The 17,307-nt window shown below is 45.5% G+C and overlaps 1 protein-coding gene across 2 annotated transcripts in view; it reads left to right on the forward strand.

The window, feature by feature from the left end:
* The window catches only part of LOC147703580 (transmembrane protease serine 9-like), a 1,394,371-nt gene that overhangs the window by 911,181 nt on the left and 465,883 nt on the right, over window positions 1–17,307 (forward strand). For both annotated transcript variants that reach the window (XM_086931925.1, XM_086931926.1), the window contains exon 15: window positions 3,247–3,276. In XM_086931925.1, the coding sequence (XP_086788051.1) occupies window positions 3,247–3,276 (30 nt within the window). The remainder of the gene's footprint in view (window positions 1–3,246; window positions 3,277–17,307) is intronic.

A 17,307-nucleotide genomic window follows, 5' to 3' on the forward strand; every position in this document is an offset into this window, starting at 1 on the left:
TATTCGATAAACCTACCACCCGATTCACAAGCTGGTGTAGACAGCCCATATCACACATTTTCCGCTGATAGCAGCCACAAAAAACCTCGCAAAGGATGACCCTGGCACCTAATAAGTAGGTGGTCCCGAGCAATAGCCGCGACAGCACCACACCACAATATTCTCAACGACCAGCCTGATCTGCGATAAGATCACAAAACATGCGAAAAGGCATGTTAGCACCAGTAACCTAACACCTGCTCTGACCTAGTACAAAGACGGACTACAACCTGCACCACAAAGGAGAGCACAGCCTAGAGCCACACCTGAAGAACAGGAGATCCTGAAGCCCCAAGAGGGCAACAACACCCACCACCATCACCCCTAGGACCCCACCTCCCCCCCCGGGGTCCCCCTCAGGGCACCCCCCCACCAACTCCCAGAACCCCCGGACCACCTCAGAGGCAGCACGGACAAAGACAGCGGACTCACAGGAAATGCACCAGCCTCACAGACTCAATACCAGAAGATGCCATTGGCCACTACAGGCTCAAAAGGATAACCAACCTCCGCATCCTGACCATCATCTCCCAACAGGCCGACGGCACCAACACAGCAGACAACCAACATCCCACCCCACACAAAGCTGCTGGCTGTGATGCACCTGTTGACCTCTGGTACGGAGGGTACCAGAGGCCAACAGGTGCATCTGGCACTGGGGTACCAGACTGATGATGGCACCCAGGACAGGTGTGAGGGACTTGGATTCGGCTGGCTGTGAGACTCCTCCGACTCTGGCGGGTGTTGGTTGGGGGAACCAACACCCGCCAGAGTCTGAGGAGTCTCACAGCCAGCTGCATCCAACTTCCTCACACCTGTCCTGGATGCTATCATCTGCCTGGTACCCCAGTATCAATACGTCCACCACAATGCGCATGATCCGATGGAGATCAAGCAAGGACCGTACGCCATAGCTGGATGCAGGCATGCGTTGGGGGCAATCCACAGCACACATGTCTGACTTGTGCCCCCTGTGACACAGCACACAATTACAGCAACAAAAAGTACACACATTCCATCAATGTGCAGGCAATAGTGGACCACCAGGAACTCTCCACCAATGTCGTCGCCAACTACCCTGCCAGTGTGCATGATTCTTTCATCTTCTGACAGTCCATCAACAACCAGCGCTGCCAGGATGGCACCAAGGGAAATGCACAGTCCCTTGGCAAGTTCCAAATGAATACCCCACACACCTCAACTTCACAACCATGCAACTCTGCAATACACACATCAAAAATTACATACAACACGCAAAACAATATGCCCACCCACGAGACAAGACAGAACAACTTACAATCCTGTGTGCCTGCCGTACCCCAGCCCACTGGACCCCGAAGCCGGCAGGCCTGCCCCTGCACAGCTAGGCCTAACTGATCACCTGCCGACACCGGCATGTGTCAAGGAGGGTCTACCACGTGCCGGCTCAAGCTCCAAGCCTGAGGCCAGCAACCCTGGCAGCCTACTCAGACCATCAAAGCCCACACGACACAGGCCCTTTATTCCTTTCTCGTTGACGTACTCTACTGCTGCACCTAGCCTACAATACGGTGAAGTAGGTCACACATTTGGAACTGAGTCTTGTTTACATGATAGCAGAGTGCATATGTTCATGGCAGATTTTATATCAGTGTACCTTCTATGTGGTGCCACCAACTCTGTCATTGGCATTCTTACGACACATGTCTGTTGTCCCCTGATGACTACTGCCTTCGGCCTACACTACGTACAAGTAGGTCACAGATTTGGAACTAAGTCTTGATTACACCATGGCAGTGAAAACTATTCAAGGCAGAGTTTATGTCACTATACTCCCTTCGATGTGGTGCCACCAAGTCTGTGCATAGCATTACAACGTGTCTGTCGGCCTACGCGGACTACTGCCCCCACCTACGCTGTGCACAAGTAGGTCACAGAATTGGAACTTAACTTTGATTATCCAAATGTAGAATACATATCATAGCACGCAAGGAGAGGCGTAAGGGGATGACGCGTTGCAGTCCGGAGGGAATAGGATCATTGTTACGGAGGTGATGGAACATCATTTGTTGCTTCTGGATAACATCAGACCTTCCGCATCATGCCCTGGAGGACACCTTCCTCTGACCCCCCCAAGCCTCCGACATCAATGAGGACCCGCTCACTGCACCAGGACCTACCTCAGTGCACCGCAAGTCACCGCCCCATGGCAGGGTGCCTGTGCTCCCCTCTGTGCATCCGGGGCCACTGACTCTCTGCTGGTCAGGTTCGAGACCCCTTCTTCTGAGATACTGGATGGCCTCTGAGGCAATCTCCTTGGGGTCATCAACGCAATGTGTCTGGACCCTGTGCTGTCCACTGCCTCCGCACTCAACTACGGCCCACCAGTGCTAGCACATCAAATCGAGTCCTGACCGGCCCGGACGCTGCATCACCGCAGGAGGCACATGCCACCAACGCAAGGACCGCCTCCAACCCCCATCTGCCGGAGTTGAAACAGTGGTCCTGACAGACTTACGGAGTTGCTCAGACATGTCGTGAATGCCATCATCGGCCTGATACCCTGTTCAGCACTCTAGATGCCACTAACTCAGTGCACCGCAAGCCATCGTCTGTTACTGATTGGGTTTTGTGCTGTGCAGAGGTTGCGCAGCAATGTCATCTCAAGCAGTGTGGGAGACCTGGGACGTTGATAAGGAAAATGATGCTGGTCAAACACACCCCACTGCATCTGTATCAGGAATATCTCTGAGGGACACAATCCGAGACTTTTTCTTCACATGAGCGCGCTCATCTCTAGTGCCCGAACCACAGTGCTTTGGAACTCACGAACACTTCTGTTTGCATGTTTGGTGTCTTCTGGACTTTCTCCTTCTCCTTCTATGTTGCTCAGCAGTTGACTCTGTTATGCAGGTGTTTTCAGTTTCCGTTGCACTCGTGTCTACTGTTCAAGTGGTTGCTAGCACTAAGCATTCCGTGCGTGCTGGCTTACACTCACCCCACATACATCCAGCACAGTTAGCCCTGTAGTTTTAAAAATGTGCTGTAATGGCATGCCTTGTAAAATCATGCAATGTAATGGTAGTTGCGATGTTAAGACTGTGTTGTAAAAGCTTGCGTTGTAATTGCATGCAGTGTAACGTCATATATTATGTATAACTGTTCTCTCATTTTGAAGTTCATATATTTGGTAAATTTCTTAATATAATATTGTTTTCCATCCAACAGGTTATTCTGTGAATACAATTCCACCAGGAGGTAACTATATGACATCTCTCCTTTATACTGAATTATTTTGTCACTGTGCAGGGTTGTTTGGTCTTAATTTAAAACTGGTGATCTTTATATGGTAGAGCAGTGTATATTATAGCTGTACCTGTACCAAAGTTTTTACATATCTGCTTATTACAGGTTTGTCACAGTTAAATATTACACTTACAAGGATAACAAAAGCTCTTTAATGAGATTCTCCCTGTTCTTTCCACTTAACTCCATCCCCTAAAAACTATATCCAATTGCTGAATTAATCAGTCTCTCATGTCAAATGTATTGCCCACGCATTAAAGTCCGCCCCATTATGTCTGGTAGTTGTCTGTCCCCAGTGGCCTGTGGAGGCTGTGGTATCTGCACTATTTGCATGATTACCCAGTGTTATGCAGTGAGGTTTTGTAAGAGGTGTTCCTGGGGTTGTTGCAGTTTATGAGGGCTAATGAGGCCAAAGTAAATTCACCCCGGTTGGATGCTAGGTTTCCATTTTTTTGGTGTTCATGGTGGCATTTCATCATCTTTTCTCTGATGATTGAATGCTTGTGCAGTACGAATATCCAGCCACAGTTGTTATAATCTTATGTTTATTGCTTTCCACAGCTGGTCAGCATACATTTTTTTAAACAGATTATATTGGCATTTGGCTCATATAACATGTACTCAAGCAGTTCATATATCTAACATCCGTTTAAATGCGTACATTACATTAATCTTCCTCTTTTCCTGTTCGAATATCTCTTCAAAGGAAATTCTTCAACATGTTCAACCGGTTACAACTCCCAATCCCCCCTCCTTCCCTCCCCCTAAGCAAGTTGCGTAATTTCAGTTGTATGTGTCAGCAGTGTGTGCTTTTTTTCTGTCTGTCTGCGCTATATTTGCCTGGGGTGGTGTGTGGCCAGTGGGCGGATCTCTCAGCTCTCACCATATCCTGGGTCTTTCATGTCCCTTGTGTCTCTATCCCATTGTTCCTGTCCTGTGGTGGTGAATTTGGCGGGTCATCCATAGTTTTATCTAGGTCTGGTGTTCGCAGATCATCCACTAGGCTCCCCCAGACTCTTGCTATTTCTAGGCTCTTTTTACCTCTGTTCGCTGCTTGTAGCAAGATTCTGTTTTCTGCGTCTGCCCATTTCTCCATTTCCTTTCTACAGCTCCCTATTCGTGGACCTCTCACAAACTTCCACTTCTTTGTGATTTCCCTTTTCGCTAGCACAAATGCTAAGTCTTGAAACCTCCCAGTAACCTTTGTCTTGGCCGTGTGTGGGAACCAGTGGAGTATGCAGCGACCTGGTGTTTGCGGTATTTCCTTATCTATGATGTTCTCGTCAGTCATTAGTACCTCATCCCAGAATCCCCTCAAGCCTGTGCATTTCCAGAGCATGTGGAGGATGTGTGCCTCCTTGTCCCCACATCTTGGACATACTGCTTCCTCCGTTTGGAAGTAGCGCTTGATTCTGGCTGGTGTGAGGTATACCCTATGAAGTACTTAATAGTTTATGAGCTTGAACCTAGCATTTCTAGAGACCATCAGGGTGTGCTCTACAATGAAATCCCAGGCTTTTGCTATGATCGGTACCCCTAAGTCTTGTAGTCCAGCCCAGTTCCCCCCAATGCTGTAGTTGTCGGAGCATTTCAATGGGTATATATCCCGGGAGTGGGGGGCCCTGCAACCAATCCTATGTAGCCATCCCACCCGGAACTTCGTGGTTACTATCTCCTGCTACGTCTTCCACATGGTCCCTGCTTCAACCTTAAGAATATTTTCGTTAGGACTGGGGGTTCTGAGGCAAATGGTGATCGTGCCCTGTCTGGGTTTCTGCTATCCACTAGCATTTCTCACAAACCATTGCAGCTGCGCTGCCAGGTAATAAGCCTCGAGGTCAGTGACTGTGAGCCCCCCCTTGAATGTGGGGCGTTGTATAGTACCCAAGGCCACTCATCTATGTCCCGTCCTCCATAAGAATGCTATGATCTGTGAAATTAGGTCACAGAATGTCACACTAGGGCACTAGATTGGAAGCGTTCCGAATACTTTTAGCAAGCGCAGTAGTACCGCCCTTTTCAGGAGGGCTACTCTGCCTGTTACCGATAGCGCAGGGAGCCCCAAAAGTCCATGGAGGAGCAGAGAGCTCATATCCCCCTGCCCACATTGCCCTCCACCAGGTCCGCCGTCTCATGGTATATCGTCACCCCCAAGTACTCTAGGCATGTGGGTTCTTATTGTAGGATCCCCAGCCCCTCTGGAGGTCATCTATTGTTTGCCACAGGGAATACCCAGGGCACAAGTCGTGAAAAAAGAAGTGGGGGACTAACCTAATAATTCAGAATGTAAGTGGCATCACGACGCGAGACGCCATGGCGCGTGACATTTATGTAAAATGTACATGTCACAGCACGTGACATTATAAGAAGTGACATCAGATCTTAAGCCCTCACTTATATGTTTGACATGTCTATCAGGAGTACATTGAGGTATATTTCGAGTAAATCGGGAAACCCTCCTGATTTAGCCAGAGGATTTACAGTTTTGTAAGCTACACATCAAACAATGTTGCCTTTTGTCAGCGTAAACTTCCTCTACCCTTAGTGCTTTAAAAGAAAAAATAGTGGTACTTAAATTATTTCAACGCCTCCTCAGGGGTAGTAAGCACTATATAAATTACTTTAATTTTATGGAAATAGAGGGAAAGACCAACACATCTGACATTCTTACATTAAATGCATATCTTGTAAACAGGGACTGAACAAAGTGAAAAGCTGCCTCTCAAGTATGTGTAAAGTGCTAACAAGGTGTGAGCCTTTGTTTCCCCTCTGCTGCATTTGCTTCTAGAAGTGAGGCTCCTGACCACTCCCAGCCAAGAGACTCAAACCAAAGGAGACCTAATGAGCCCTCAGATTGGGCCTTTGTAATGGGCCCGGCAGGAGTCTAAACTAAGAGAGCCCTGGCCCGCCTGCACATTGTTGCACATCTAAAGCACGCAACAATGTGCAGGCGCTGCTGAATATGACCCGGTGTTCGCAAATTACACCTACACCGGGACAAATTCTGCATATTTTTCAGTGGGGCCCAACTTCTTGGCAATGTGGGATGGCACCCACTCTGTGACAATAGTGGGTGGATGCCGACCCCCCACGTGTAACCCCGACTCTTGCCCTCGGAATACCTTAGATTTCTGCCAGCTTCCTTGCAGGCCTGAAAGAGTGATAAATATTCCAGCAAATCCCTGGCTTCCTGCAAACCTCCGTCTGCATTTTGTAAGAAGAGGAGTAGGTCATCGGCATTAAGTGCTATGCAATGATAAGTGTATTTGATTTCCAACCCTGCATAATCCCGTCCCGGCTGGCCCGGCATGCCAGGGGCTGCATTGCCAGTGCGAATAAGAGAGGGGAGAAAGGGCATCCCTGTCTAGTCCCCCTCTCTACCCTCATGCTCTGGGAAATCGCTTTCCCCATCTGGAAATTCTGCACCCTGGCCCTGGGATACCCGTATAGCAGTTTTACCCATTCCACAAATCCCGCACCTAGACCCATCGCCTCTAAAACTCTATAGAGGTATAACCATTCAAGGCTGTTTAAAGGCCTTTTCGATGTTCACTGCAAATATTGCATCCTCGTCTTTGGCGTAATCCTCTGTCCTCATTATGGCCATAAAACACCTGCTGTTAAGCATAGTGTTCCTTAGTGGTATGAACCCTGTTGGTCTACGTGTACTAGTCAGGGCATGTGGGGAAGCAGTCTGTTCGCTAGAATTTTGCTTAATATTTTATAGTCCATATTCAGCATGGACAGTTTTCTGGGTTTGAGTACGGGGATTATTAGAGCTTCCTTAGTGTTTGATTGCCAACCCTGCATAATCCCGTACCGGTCTGGCCCGGCATGCCAGGGGCTGCATTGCCAGTGCGAATAAGAGAGGGGGGAGAGGGCATCCCTGTCTAGTCCCCCTCTCTACCCTCATGCGCTGGGAAATCGCTTTCCCCATCTGGAAATTCTGCACCCTGGCCCTGGGATACCCGTATAGCAGTTTTACCCATTCCACAAATCCCGCACCTAGACCCATCGCCTCTAAAACTCTATAGAGGTATTACCATTCAAGGCTGTTAAAGTCCTTTTCGATGTTCACTGCAAATATTATATCCTCGTCTTTGGCGTAATCCTCTGTCCTCATTATGGCCATAAAACGCCTGCTGTTAAGCACAGTGTTCCTTTGTGGTATGAACCCTGTTTGGTCTGCGTGTACTAGCCAGGGCATGTGGGGAAGCAGTCTGTTCACTAGAATTTTGCTTAATATTTTATAGTCCATATTCAGCATGGACAGTTTTCTGGGTTTGAGTACGGGGATTATTAGAGCTTCCTTAGTGGTGTTGGACAGCAGGCGCAACTTTCTTGCTGTCTGGTACAGCGCAACCAGCTTAGGCGCCAGCTCTTCAGCATATGTCATGTAGAACTCTGCCCGGAGTCCATCTGTCCCTGGCGTTTTGTTGCACGTCATATGCTTAATGGCAACTATCATATACCGTAGGGAGATGTCCACCTTCAAGACCTATGCTTCGTCAGGGTCCAGATGAGGCAGATCCAGCTCACCAAGGTATTCCCCTAGTGTCTCACCTCCGCTCCTCAAGGCACTACTGTAAAATTTGGTATAGTATCTGGCGAAGCCGTCATTAATACCCTCTTGCGTATACTGTCTGTTCTCAGCTGTGTCCTCAAATTCAATTTTCGGCGACCCCCTGTTGTTTGGGTTGGCGAGCCATGCCATCAAGGAGCCCGATTTGTCACGTTCCTCTGTTGTGCTATAGACTCTTGCACTTCTAGGAGTGCATCCTGCAAGTCAGGGCGCTCCGGTCTTTTCTGCTATATTTGTCTTATCTCCTTTTCAGGTGTTAGAACTTCCGCTGTTAGTGTACATCGACCCTAACAACTCCGCTATACAGTGACCTCTGATAGTTGTCTTAAAGGCATCTCATTCCCGGAGCAGGGCGGATGCAGTCCCTTCATTCTCTTGGAAATATTGTGTGATCTTTTCTCTGATACCTTCTTTAAAAACCTGATCTTCCAGTGTCTCAGGGCACAGTCGCCAAGTATGGATGGCCGGGGCCCAGCCCGCCCAGCAGAGGCCCAGTAACACGGGGTTATGATCTAATATTGTCCTAGCCAGGTATTCAGTATTTCTCACTTGCCCATGTATTGTCCGGTGTGCATAGAAAAGTGTGCAGTCATGTATTTACATTGTGTGTCGATAAAAAGAATGAATAGTCATTGTCCTGGGGTGCAGAGTCCTTCAGGAGTCCACTAGTCTCTACCAGTCTCCAAACACTCGCGCCTGGCGGACTGTTAGGGAGTCCGGTAATGGTGGGTGTGACCTAACCAAGTCAAAATCAGCAATAGCATTGAAGTCTCCACCCATGAGCACTGCGGTCATCAGGTATGGGGCTAACTGTTGGGATCGTCGCGCCATAAATTGGTCCACATTTGGGCATACATACTTATAATGCTCATTTCTCTACCCTCCAGTTTCCCTCTCAGAGTTGCATATCGGCCCTCTGGGTCTATTAGCTTGCTGGTGCCTGGAAGGGAACTCTCGCCCTCACCCAGATCATAGCGCCCCGGGCATAGGCAGAATATGTAGTTTAGAATGCTTGACTACGCCATCTCTTCTGCAGGTGTGTCTCCTGGAGGAGAGCGTAATGTTTACCCCTTGTCTGTTGAGGTAAGAAAATACTTCATACCATTTGGTCCTGGTATGCATGGCCCGTAAATTCCAGGTTAAGCACTTATACTTTATGTCATTCGCTTTGTCTGTATACCTTCTTTGGTCATCCACCCCTCCGTCCCCATCCCCTCCGTGCACAGACCTGATGTGTCATCCCACAACCACTGAGATAAATAAGTGATGCAACTCATGTTTCCCTTCCCATCAATTTAACATCATTGTAACAGGTTTCCCAATGTCCGTTCCCCAGGACAAGTAGGTAGAACCCTCTTATCCAAACTAGTAGTTCAAGTTCCTGGACTGTTGTCCACAAGGTGTAGGGGGTGAGTCTATGGGTGCTTTTGGTGCGTCCGCCTGCCAGCCCGCTATCCAGCACACTTATTGCATTAGTTCATCCATGTGCTTCATTGTCTCTCTCCCACTTTCCCTTGTACTGGAGCTCTCCTACCTGCATCTTCAGATGATCTTGTCTGCTGTACCAGGTGTCAGGATGGGGAGCTTGTTGCTCTGTGTCTCTGAGATGTTTGAGTTTCATTCAGAACCCGAGTCCCAGCCCGATCTGCCCGCTTCTGAGTTGCCTCTGGTGGGTTCCTTCCCACTGATCAGTGCCACTACTTTCGTTGTTCCAGTTGTGTCTCCGCGTGCGTCTGTGCCAGTATGCCTCTCTTGGCTTCCCTGCTTTGTGCATACTCAGCTAGCTATCCATTTTTGATTTTTAAGGAACTTTCCCCATTCTTCTTTTAACAGATGTGTTTCTTGCAATATCATTATATCACAGTCCACTATTTTCAGGTATTCCAGTATCTTAGCCCTTCTTTTCTTCAATCTAAGGCCATTGACATTCCATGACATTATTTTAACAAACATTTGTTCTGCCTTTGTTTTACTTTCCTACTTTGTGATCTCCTCAGGTCTTTATTGCAGTTTTTGTTGCGGTTTTCTGGACTCTTTTTACCTTGTATTGCTTCCTTTGAACTTCTTATTTTTTTATATTTTTCCCCATGTTGCTCTCCACATTGTGCACTTTTTTATTGTTTTCATTTGTTTTTTCTAGTGGTCCCCTCCCTACCCCTCCCTGGAAAAGCCTCCCCTAACTCTTCATGGGGCGTTCCTTAGCCCCTCTTTGAGCTCCTCACTCCTCACCGTTTTTTTTTGTTTTTTTAATGTGGTTTCCATGATATGTCGTGTTGATCCTAATTTTGTGATATAATTTGCTCTAGAAAGTTTTTTACCTCCTTTGGGTCTCTGATAATATGCATTTTATTATGCCACATTATTCTTAGTGCTGCTGAAAAACACATTTGAACTGTTACTCCTAGTGACTTTAGTTGCTGAATGTACTGGCCTAGCTGCCATTGTCTATCTTGCGTTGTCTTGGATATATCCGATCGGCAAAGTTCCCCGAAAAATGGAAGCAAAGTTCCCCGAAAATTCATGCTCTTTGAATGATGTAAACTTGGGGAACTATCTGGCGACCAAGAGCCTTTTCTGTTTGAATGGTAGGTTCCCACCAGACCGCCCGGCTAAGAAAACCTTTAAACAAGGGTCACAATATTGCCCCATAGATTATGTGTTCATGCCAGCATGGAATTTCAATTTAATAAAGGGGTTCAGGGTCAACCATACAGAAGATAGCGACCACAACACCTTAGAATTGGTGCTGGCCTATCTTAACGAAACTGTCACCGAGAAGGTAATTATACAACAGATGGATTATCCTAGGCGAATCTCAACACGGCTAACTGAAGAATATATAGAAAAGTTAACCAGGCTCCAACAAAAGATACCCCTAGGATGTGCAGCTGGTTTAGACTTGGCCTGGTATGTTGATAAGATAAATCAAGTGGTACAAAGCATTAAGGTTAATCTTAGAACAGATGTAAAGGCCGGCAAGAGCAGTCAAATCATACAGGTTAAGAAAGGCAATTGGTTTAATATGGAATGTCTAAATAAGAAAAGAGAAATAAGGAGGGAACAACGCAGTCTGCGTAAAAAATATGATAAGGCTAGAGCAGAAAGCCTCGCCAAATTAAAGAAAGATTATATAATGCTTCTTAATAGTACAAGAAGAGCTCATAAAGATACCTGTTGGGGGAAACTTCTGGAGGCAATAGAATCCAAGAACATACGGCAGTTCTGGAAACTAGTCCGTTCAGTATCAGAGGCCTCAGCTGCTTCAATGATCTGTGTGGTAGAAGAGGGTGCTTGGGAGGTTTACCTGAAAGAACTATACCCAGCGGGTAGAGAAATTGAAGAGGAACTGCAGGGGAACTGGAGAGGTCAAGTAGACGATCTAAAACCTGACTTCTCAGTAGAAAATGTACTGAAGACGATAAAGACCCTTAACTTAACAAGAGCTGCTGGTCCAGACAATCTGCCAGCACTGATAATTAAGTCACGAACATCATGGTGGGCGGAATTTTTCTCTAACATGTTTTCAGTAATTCTAAAATCAGGAATAATACCTAGTACTTGGAAGGGTGCGATAATTAGGCCGATCCATAAAAAAGGGGACGTTAATGCACCAAAGAACTATAGATTAATTAATCTACTCGATATTGGAGAGAAAATTTTTGCTAAGATAATATTGGGTAGAATAAAGATTTGGGCAGAAGAGAGAGCAATTATCCCAGTGGAACAAGGTGGGTTTAAAGAAGGCCACTCTACAATAGATCACTGCTTCGCCCTATGGGCCCTGGCCCGGAAATCGATAGAACAAAATGGGAAGTTACATTGTTGTTTTGTCGATTTTAGGGCAGCGTTCGACTCTGTGGATCGAAATAAACTTTGGGAAGATATGTCAAAGTATGGATTACCGGTTGGCTTGTTGATGATCTTAAAAGAGCTTCACAGTGGAAACTGGGCCCAGGTAATTAGAGATATGCAGGGGGCACTAACTCACAAGATACTAGTAGGGAACGGACTTAGACAGGGGTGCGTCTTGGCACCCCTGTTATTTTCAATCTTTTTGGCAGATCTCCCCGCTGCCCTTGAAGTAGAAAGAAGTGCAAGCCCAAAAATGAATGGCCATAAAGTCCCTTGCCTTCTTTATGCTGATGACTTAGTGATCATGGATCAAACTGAAATAGGACTTCAAAGGAAATTAACCGCTTTTAAACACTATTGTGATAGGAAAATACTGACTGTAAATAGGGAGAAAACTAAGGTTTTATGTTTTGGGAAGAGTAAGAAGAATTTCAATTGGTTTTTGGGTGATGACAAACTAGAGACAGTTAATGAATATAGATATTTAGGCCTCTGGTTTGACAGTGCACTAAAATGGCGCACCCATTTGGAGGCTCAAAAGGCAAAAGCATTCTCATCCACCTGTGGGCTAAAAAAGTTTAATAAAGAATATGGAGACATGACACACAAACCAATGATAAAGGCATTTGAAGCAATGATCCCCCCCCAAGTATTGTATGGGGCAGGAGTGTTATACTTGAGCGGTAAACATACGTGGGAACAGGAAGAGGGACAAATTTTAAAAATGTTATTGTCTTTACCAAATTGTACAATGGTTCAAGCAATCAGAATGGAACTAGGGCTGATTTCCTGGAGTGTACAATCTCAAATGGCCCTAGCAAGATTCTGGAAGCGCCAAGACCCAGGAGTGACACCTAAGGTCTCACAATGGTGTGGAGAGGAAATCCTGACAAGCAATCTTGGCTGGGCAAAGGAGGTTAGAAAGACTCTCCAGAAAGTATCAGGGCGTCTTAAATTGAGTCCTGCCCATAACACCCTGATAGGCCACTTTACAAAGAAAACACTTAGGGAACAAGGCCAGTCGCTCTCAAGGTCACAGGACCTAAATTACATGCAGGAGAAAAAGTCAGTACAGTGGTTAAAGATCTCATGGGTAAATGAAGGCTGGTTCCCTTATCTGGAAATATTGCCTAACCAAGGGTTACGACATGAAATATTAAGGACCCGGGTTGGGATCAACCCCTGGAAGATAGACGGGAAATTAAAATCTGTACTGATTGCTCCAGAAGGTAATTGTAAGTGTGGGCGTGGTATAAGAAACGATATGTTGCACATTTTGCTTGATTGCACATTTGTACAGGATTTAAGGAAATTGTTTTTACGTCCTATATTCCTATCACATAAGACATTTACACGTGCCCATGCGATAGGCTTACTAACAGAGATGCATTCGCTAGAAATTGCAATCGCATTGGGCAAATTCCTGAAGGCCGTAAAAGATTTTGGTAGGGAGATATCGAAGGATGGGCACTGATTTTAAGTTCTTTTAAGCCTTTTATAAAGTTTAAATCTGTCTTTTTATTCTTCCAGATATGTGAAAACTTTGGTAAAATTTGGGTTTAATGAATTGTGTATCAGGAGGTGTTACCCTCTTTTAACCTTCTCTTTTTTTTCTTTTTAACAAATATGAATTTTAACTATTTATGACGTATGAATATTTTGTCTGCTCGTACTTTGTCCGATTCTGTTTGCATTTTGTTTGTATTGTTTAAAAGACTATGGTCTAAATAAACAAGTTTCTCTCTCTCTCTACAAGACCAGTCATTTTGGGGGAATGAGCCTGCTTTCAGGCCCTCGCTTAAGATTCTTTCTTCAAGAGTATAAGTCTTGAGGTTTTCAAGGATCTTCCTTGGGTTCTTCCTGGTCTTATTCCTACCAAATGGGTCCCGATGGACTCTCTGAATATCCTCCACAAGATTAGTGGACTTTGTCCAAGGTATAACATCACCTAGTACTTTGACTACGAACGCTTTAATATCTTCACCTTCTAGGCCTTCAGGTATATTTAAAATTCTTAAATTGTTCCTTCTTGCTTGGTTTTCCATTGCTTCTAATCTATCATTGATCACTTTGTCCGAGGACTTGAGTTGGTCTATTTCTTTTTTGTTTTCTTCCACTTTCTTGTTTAAAGCCTCTACCTCCAACTCCACTGATGTTACTTTCTCCATAAGACTTGTTATATTTTGGTCCATCTCTTCGCATCCTTCCTTGATTCTTGTCTAGTTTCTTTCGGACTTCTCGAAATTGGATCTCATCTCCTCCATCATAGTAGTCATCATATGTTCGAGACAGTCCTTGCTCCTTTGTATTATTATGCCATCCTCTGGGTTTTTGATATTAGTGGGGTTAGAGGTGTCTGTTTCTATCTCTTGTTGGTCAGGTGTTTCTAAGGCAATGTACTTGTTACTAGTACTTAGTTTTGACATTTCTCCCGGTGTCTCTTTGTTATGTATTTTCTTTCTGTTTATCGGTCTGAGCCTTGGCTTGGTAGTTCTCTTCTTTCCGGTTTTCTTGCACTTTAAAAAAGGACTTTAGAGAGGGCGTTATCTTTTGTTTTGTAAATCCAAGTGCTTTTAATTTGGCCTGACTTGCTCTAGAAGCAGGGTATTGCAGTTTTCCAGTTGTATTCTGTTTCTTCTTCTTTTTTGTACTTTTTGGGTCTATTGGGGGAGATATGACTGACAACTTTGGCACTGTCGCTTTTTGAGGTGTTTTGCCGCGAACATGAGCTTGTGGTTAATGTAGGGAAAACAAAGTTTATGGTGCTCCATGGGTCAAAGCCAGTCAAAGCACGAGTTTTTATGGGTGGCGAACTATTGGAGCAGACAGATGTTTTTACCTACTTGTGTGTCAAATTTAGCGACAAGTTGAGTTGGAAGCCTCAAGTTGAGATTTTAGCGCTGAAACATTCCGAGCTAGCCGGTGCCCTGATAAAGGAGCACAGGTTGTCTTTAACCAAGCCTATTGCCCCTATTGTTAACATTTATACAACCAAAATTCGCCCGCCCATTTTATTTGGTGCTGAAATTTGGGCTTTCGGTAACTTATCTTCACTGGCCACAGCTCTGAAGAAATTTATGAGATCTATAGTGGGGCTGCCCCAATCCTCCCCTAGTATTCCACTGCTTCTTGACCTTGGTTGTAAGGCAGTTGAGGATGTTGCAAGATATAGACCGCTGGCCTTCTGGAGGCGTCTCTTGATCACCCCAGAGCTCCACCTTTATGCAAGGGCGTTGCTGGAAGTAAGGGGGTTAAGCCACTCACATAGGATCCCATGGCTGATTGGTATCAAATCTCTGCTGATCGACATGGGTATGAGGACTCTCTGGGATTGGCCAGAGACAGCTGTATTCCCGTCTAAAAGGTCCTATAAAGCAGTGTACTGGTGACTGATTAAAGTCAGAAGATTCTCCTCCCATATTAGCCCGTCCCTGTCGAGGGACTATCTCGAGATTAAAGATTAACCCCTTTTGGAAACCTACTGGGACCTTATAACAAAGCAACAAGATCGTAAACTGTTCCACCAGTTTAGGGTAGGGACATTACCCCTTCGTTGGCTAACAAGTAAATGGAACCCTGCTATTAGTGATAAGTGCCTGTTTTGCCAGGATTATATTGAAAATATTGACCATTTTCTATTGGTATGCCCGGTTTACCATAAACCTTGAAGCATCTGGTTGAAACCAGTATGCCGGTCCCTGGGTACACGTTCAGCGATGGCTGCTAAGAGACTACTGAAGTCTGACTCCTTCGGTCTTGTAGTAATTGGAATAGCTAAGTTTTTGAGTTGGGCATGGGTACTACGCGCGAAGAACGGGGGGCGAAATAGCTATGTAAAGCCCAGCTAGGCAATTGAATTAGTGCTGGAATTGGTATTCTTAATTGATTTCTTCTTTTTAACCATGATATTTGTCTTGTCTTTATGCTGGCTATAAATGTTATCCTTTTTTTAGAATTGATTTTATATGTAAATATATATGTATTTATTTTATTAATTGTGCTGATATATTAGGTGTAGTCTGTGACTATTGAATTGATGGTGTATTTTATGGATGGAATTTGTATCTTGTCTTTTATGATGAAAAATCGCAATAAAGACTTATGAAATGAAATGACTGACAACTTTACTATCTCAGGAGGTTGTTCTAACTCTCCCTCCCACTCTCACTCTTCTAACAAGGTATTTCTACTCCTTAAAGGGTAATTTATGCCTTCCCTTTGCTGTCTTAATGATTTCTTTGTGACGGTCAACCCCTGAGGGGGTGTTAATGCCTTTGGTTTAGCACTCCCTTCACCTTTAGCCGCTCTAGCCCCTTCTGGCCCTTCTACCCCCAGCTGATCCAGCTCTGTACTCTGTATTTTCCCCTGTAGCTTAGTTTGCTCCTTACGCTTTGTAAAGACTGCTGTAAGAGTATAGTTGTCTTGTGCCCTGCACCCTTCTCTTAGATTACTCAGATTACTCTTTAACGAGTATCTCTGTGGTCTATCAAGCCAGTCAATGCCCCTTCGTGCACGCACTATTTTGATGCAGCCCTCCTCCCTTTCACTTACCCGAGTGAGTTGAGTATCCTGAACTCCAGCTCTATCTAAAGCAACAGGCTGCCCAAGCACTTTTGCTTTACCTGCCAATCTTGCAGTGATTCTCCTACTGTTCTGGAGCGCTATGGCTGCCTGAGTCCACACCTGAATACAATGGCCACGCTGACCACCTTTCGCCTCCACCTTACTTCGTTGGCCTTCCACTGCTCAGTTCCAAAAATACAGTCTCCACCGTCCTGCTGACTGCTGCTGCCGCTGTGTACTGTGACCCAGAAGAGCTCTCTACCTCACCCCGCCCCTCAGTCTTGGAGCTTTGAGCCTCTGTATCCCTGAGCTGCAAGTCCTGGGTCCCGGCTCCCGTCTCGAACCTCGAGGTAGTAGCGAGGTAGTGGCGTTTTCATTTCCATTCCGTTCTGTTTGTGTATTAGTCGCACAGAGCTTTATCGCAGGATCCCCATTTTCATTATGCTCTTTCTTCCCGCAATGTTTTCTGCTTTTGGCTGCTGAGTGAGGAGCTCACGACCAAGCTTTTCTTTCCACACAGCACCAAACTCTGTGATTCTCTTGCATTTTTGGCCTCATTTGAATACTTTTCCATATCCCATTTCTGATTCAATGCTTTGACTTTATAGGAGGGAACTCAAAGATGAAGTGACTTTTCCTTCTCTTATAGTTCAAAAGGTACCACCCCTACACAGAATGCGGTGTGGTTCTGTATGCCCATGATAGTTCCTTGATGGCAGTTTCACAGTTGACTCCAGATTTGATGGCACTCTGTATGCATTCTGCCAGTACACGATTGAACCTCTCAATTTTGCCATTGGCCTGGGGGTGATATAAATTTGTGCACCAATGTGTTATACCTAAACTGTTCAAAACTCTGTTGTGATGGAAGACATGAATTGAACACCATTGTCAGTAAGCAATTCACTAAGTTCCCCTTCCTTGTTAAACACTTCCTGAAAAAAACAAGCTCAGACACCCCCTTAACTTCCACCTACGTGGAGAGC

Source organism: Lissotriton vulgaris, chromosome 7 (assembly GCF_964263255.1).
Source record: "Lissotriton vulgaris chromosome 7, aLisVul1.2, whole genome shotgun sequence".
Lineage (NCBI taxonomy): Eukaryota > Metazoa > Chordata > Amphibia > Caudata > Salamandridae > Lissotriton > Lissotriton vulgaris.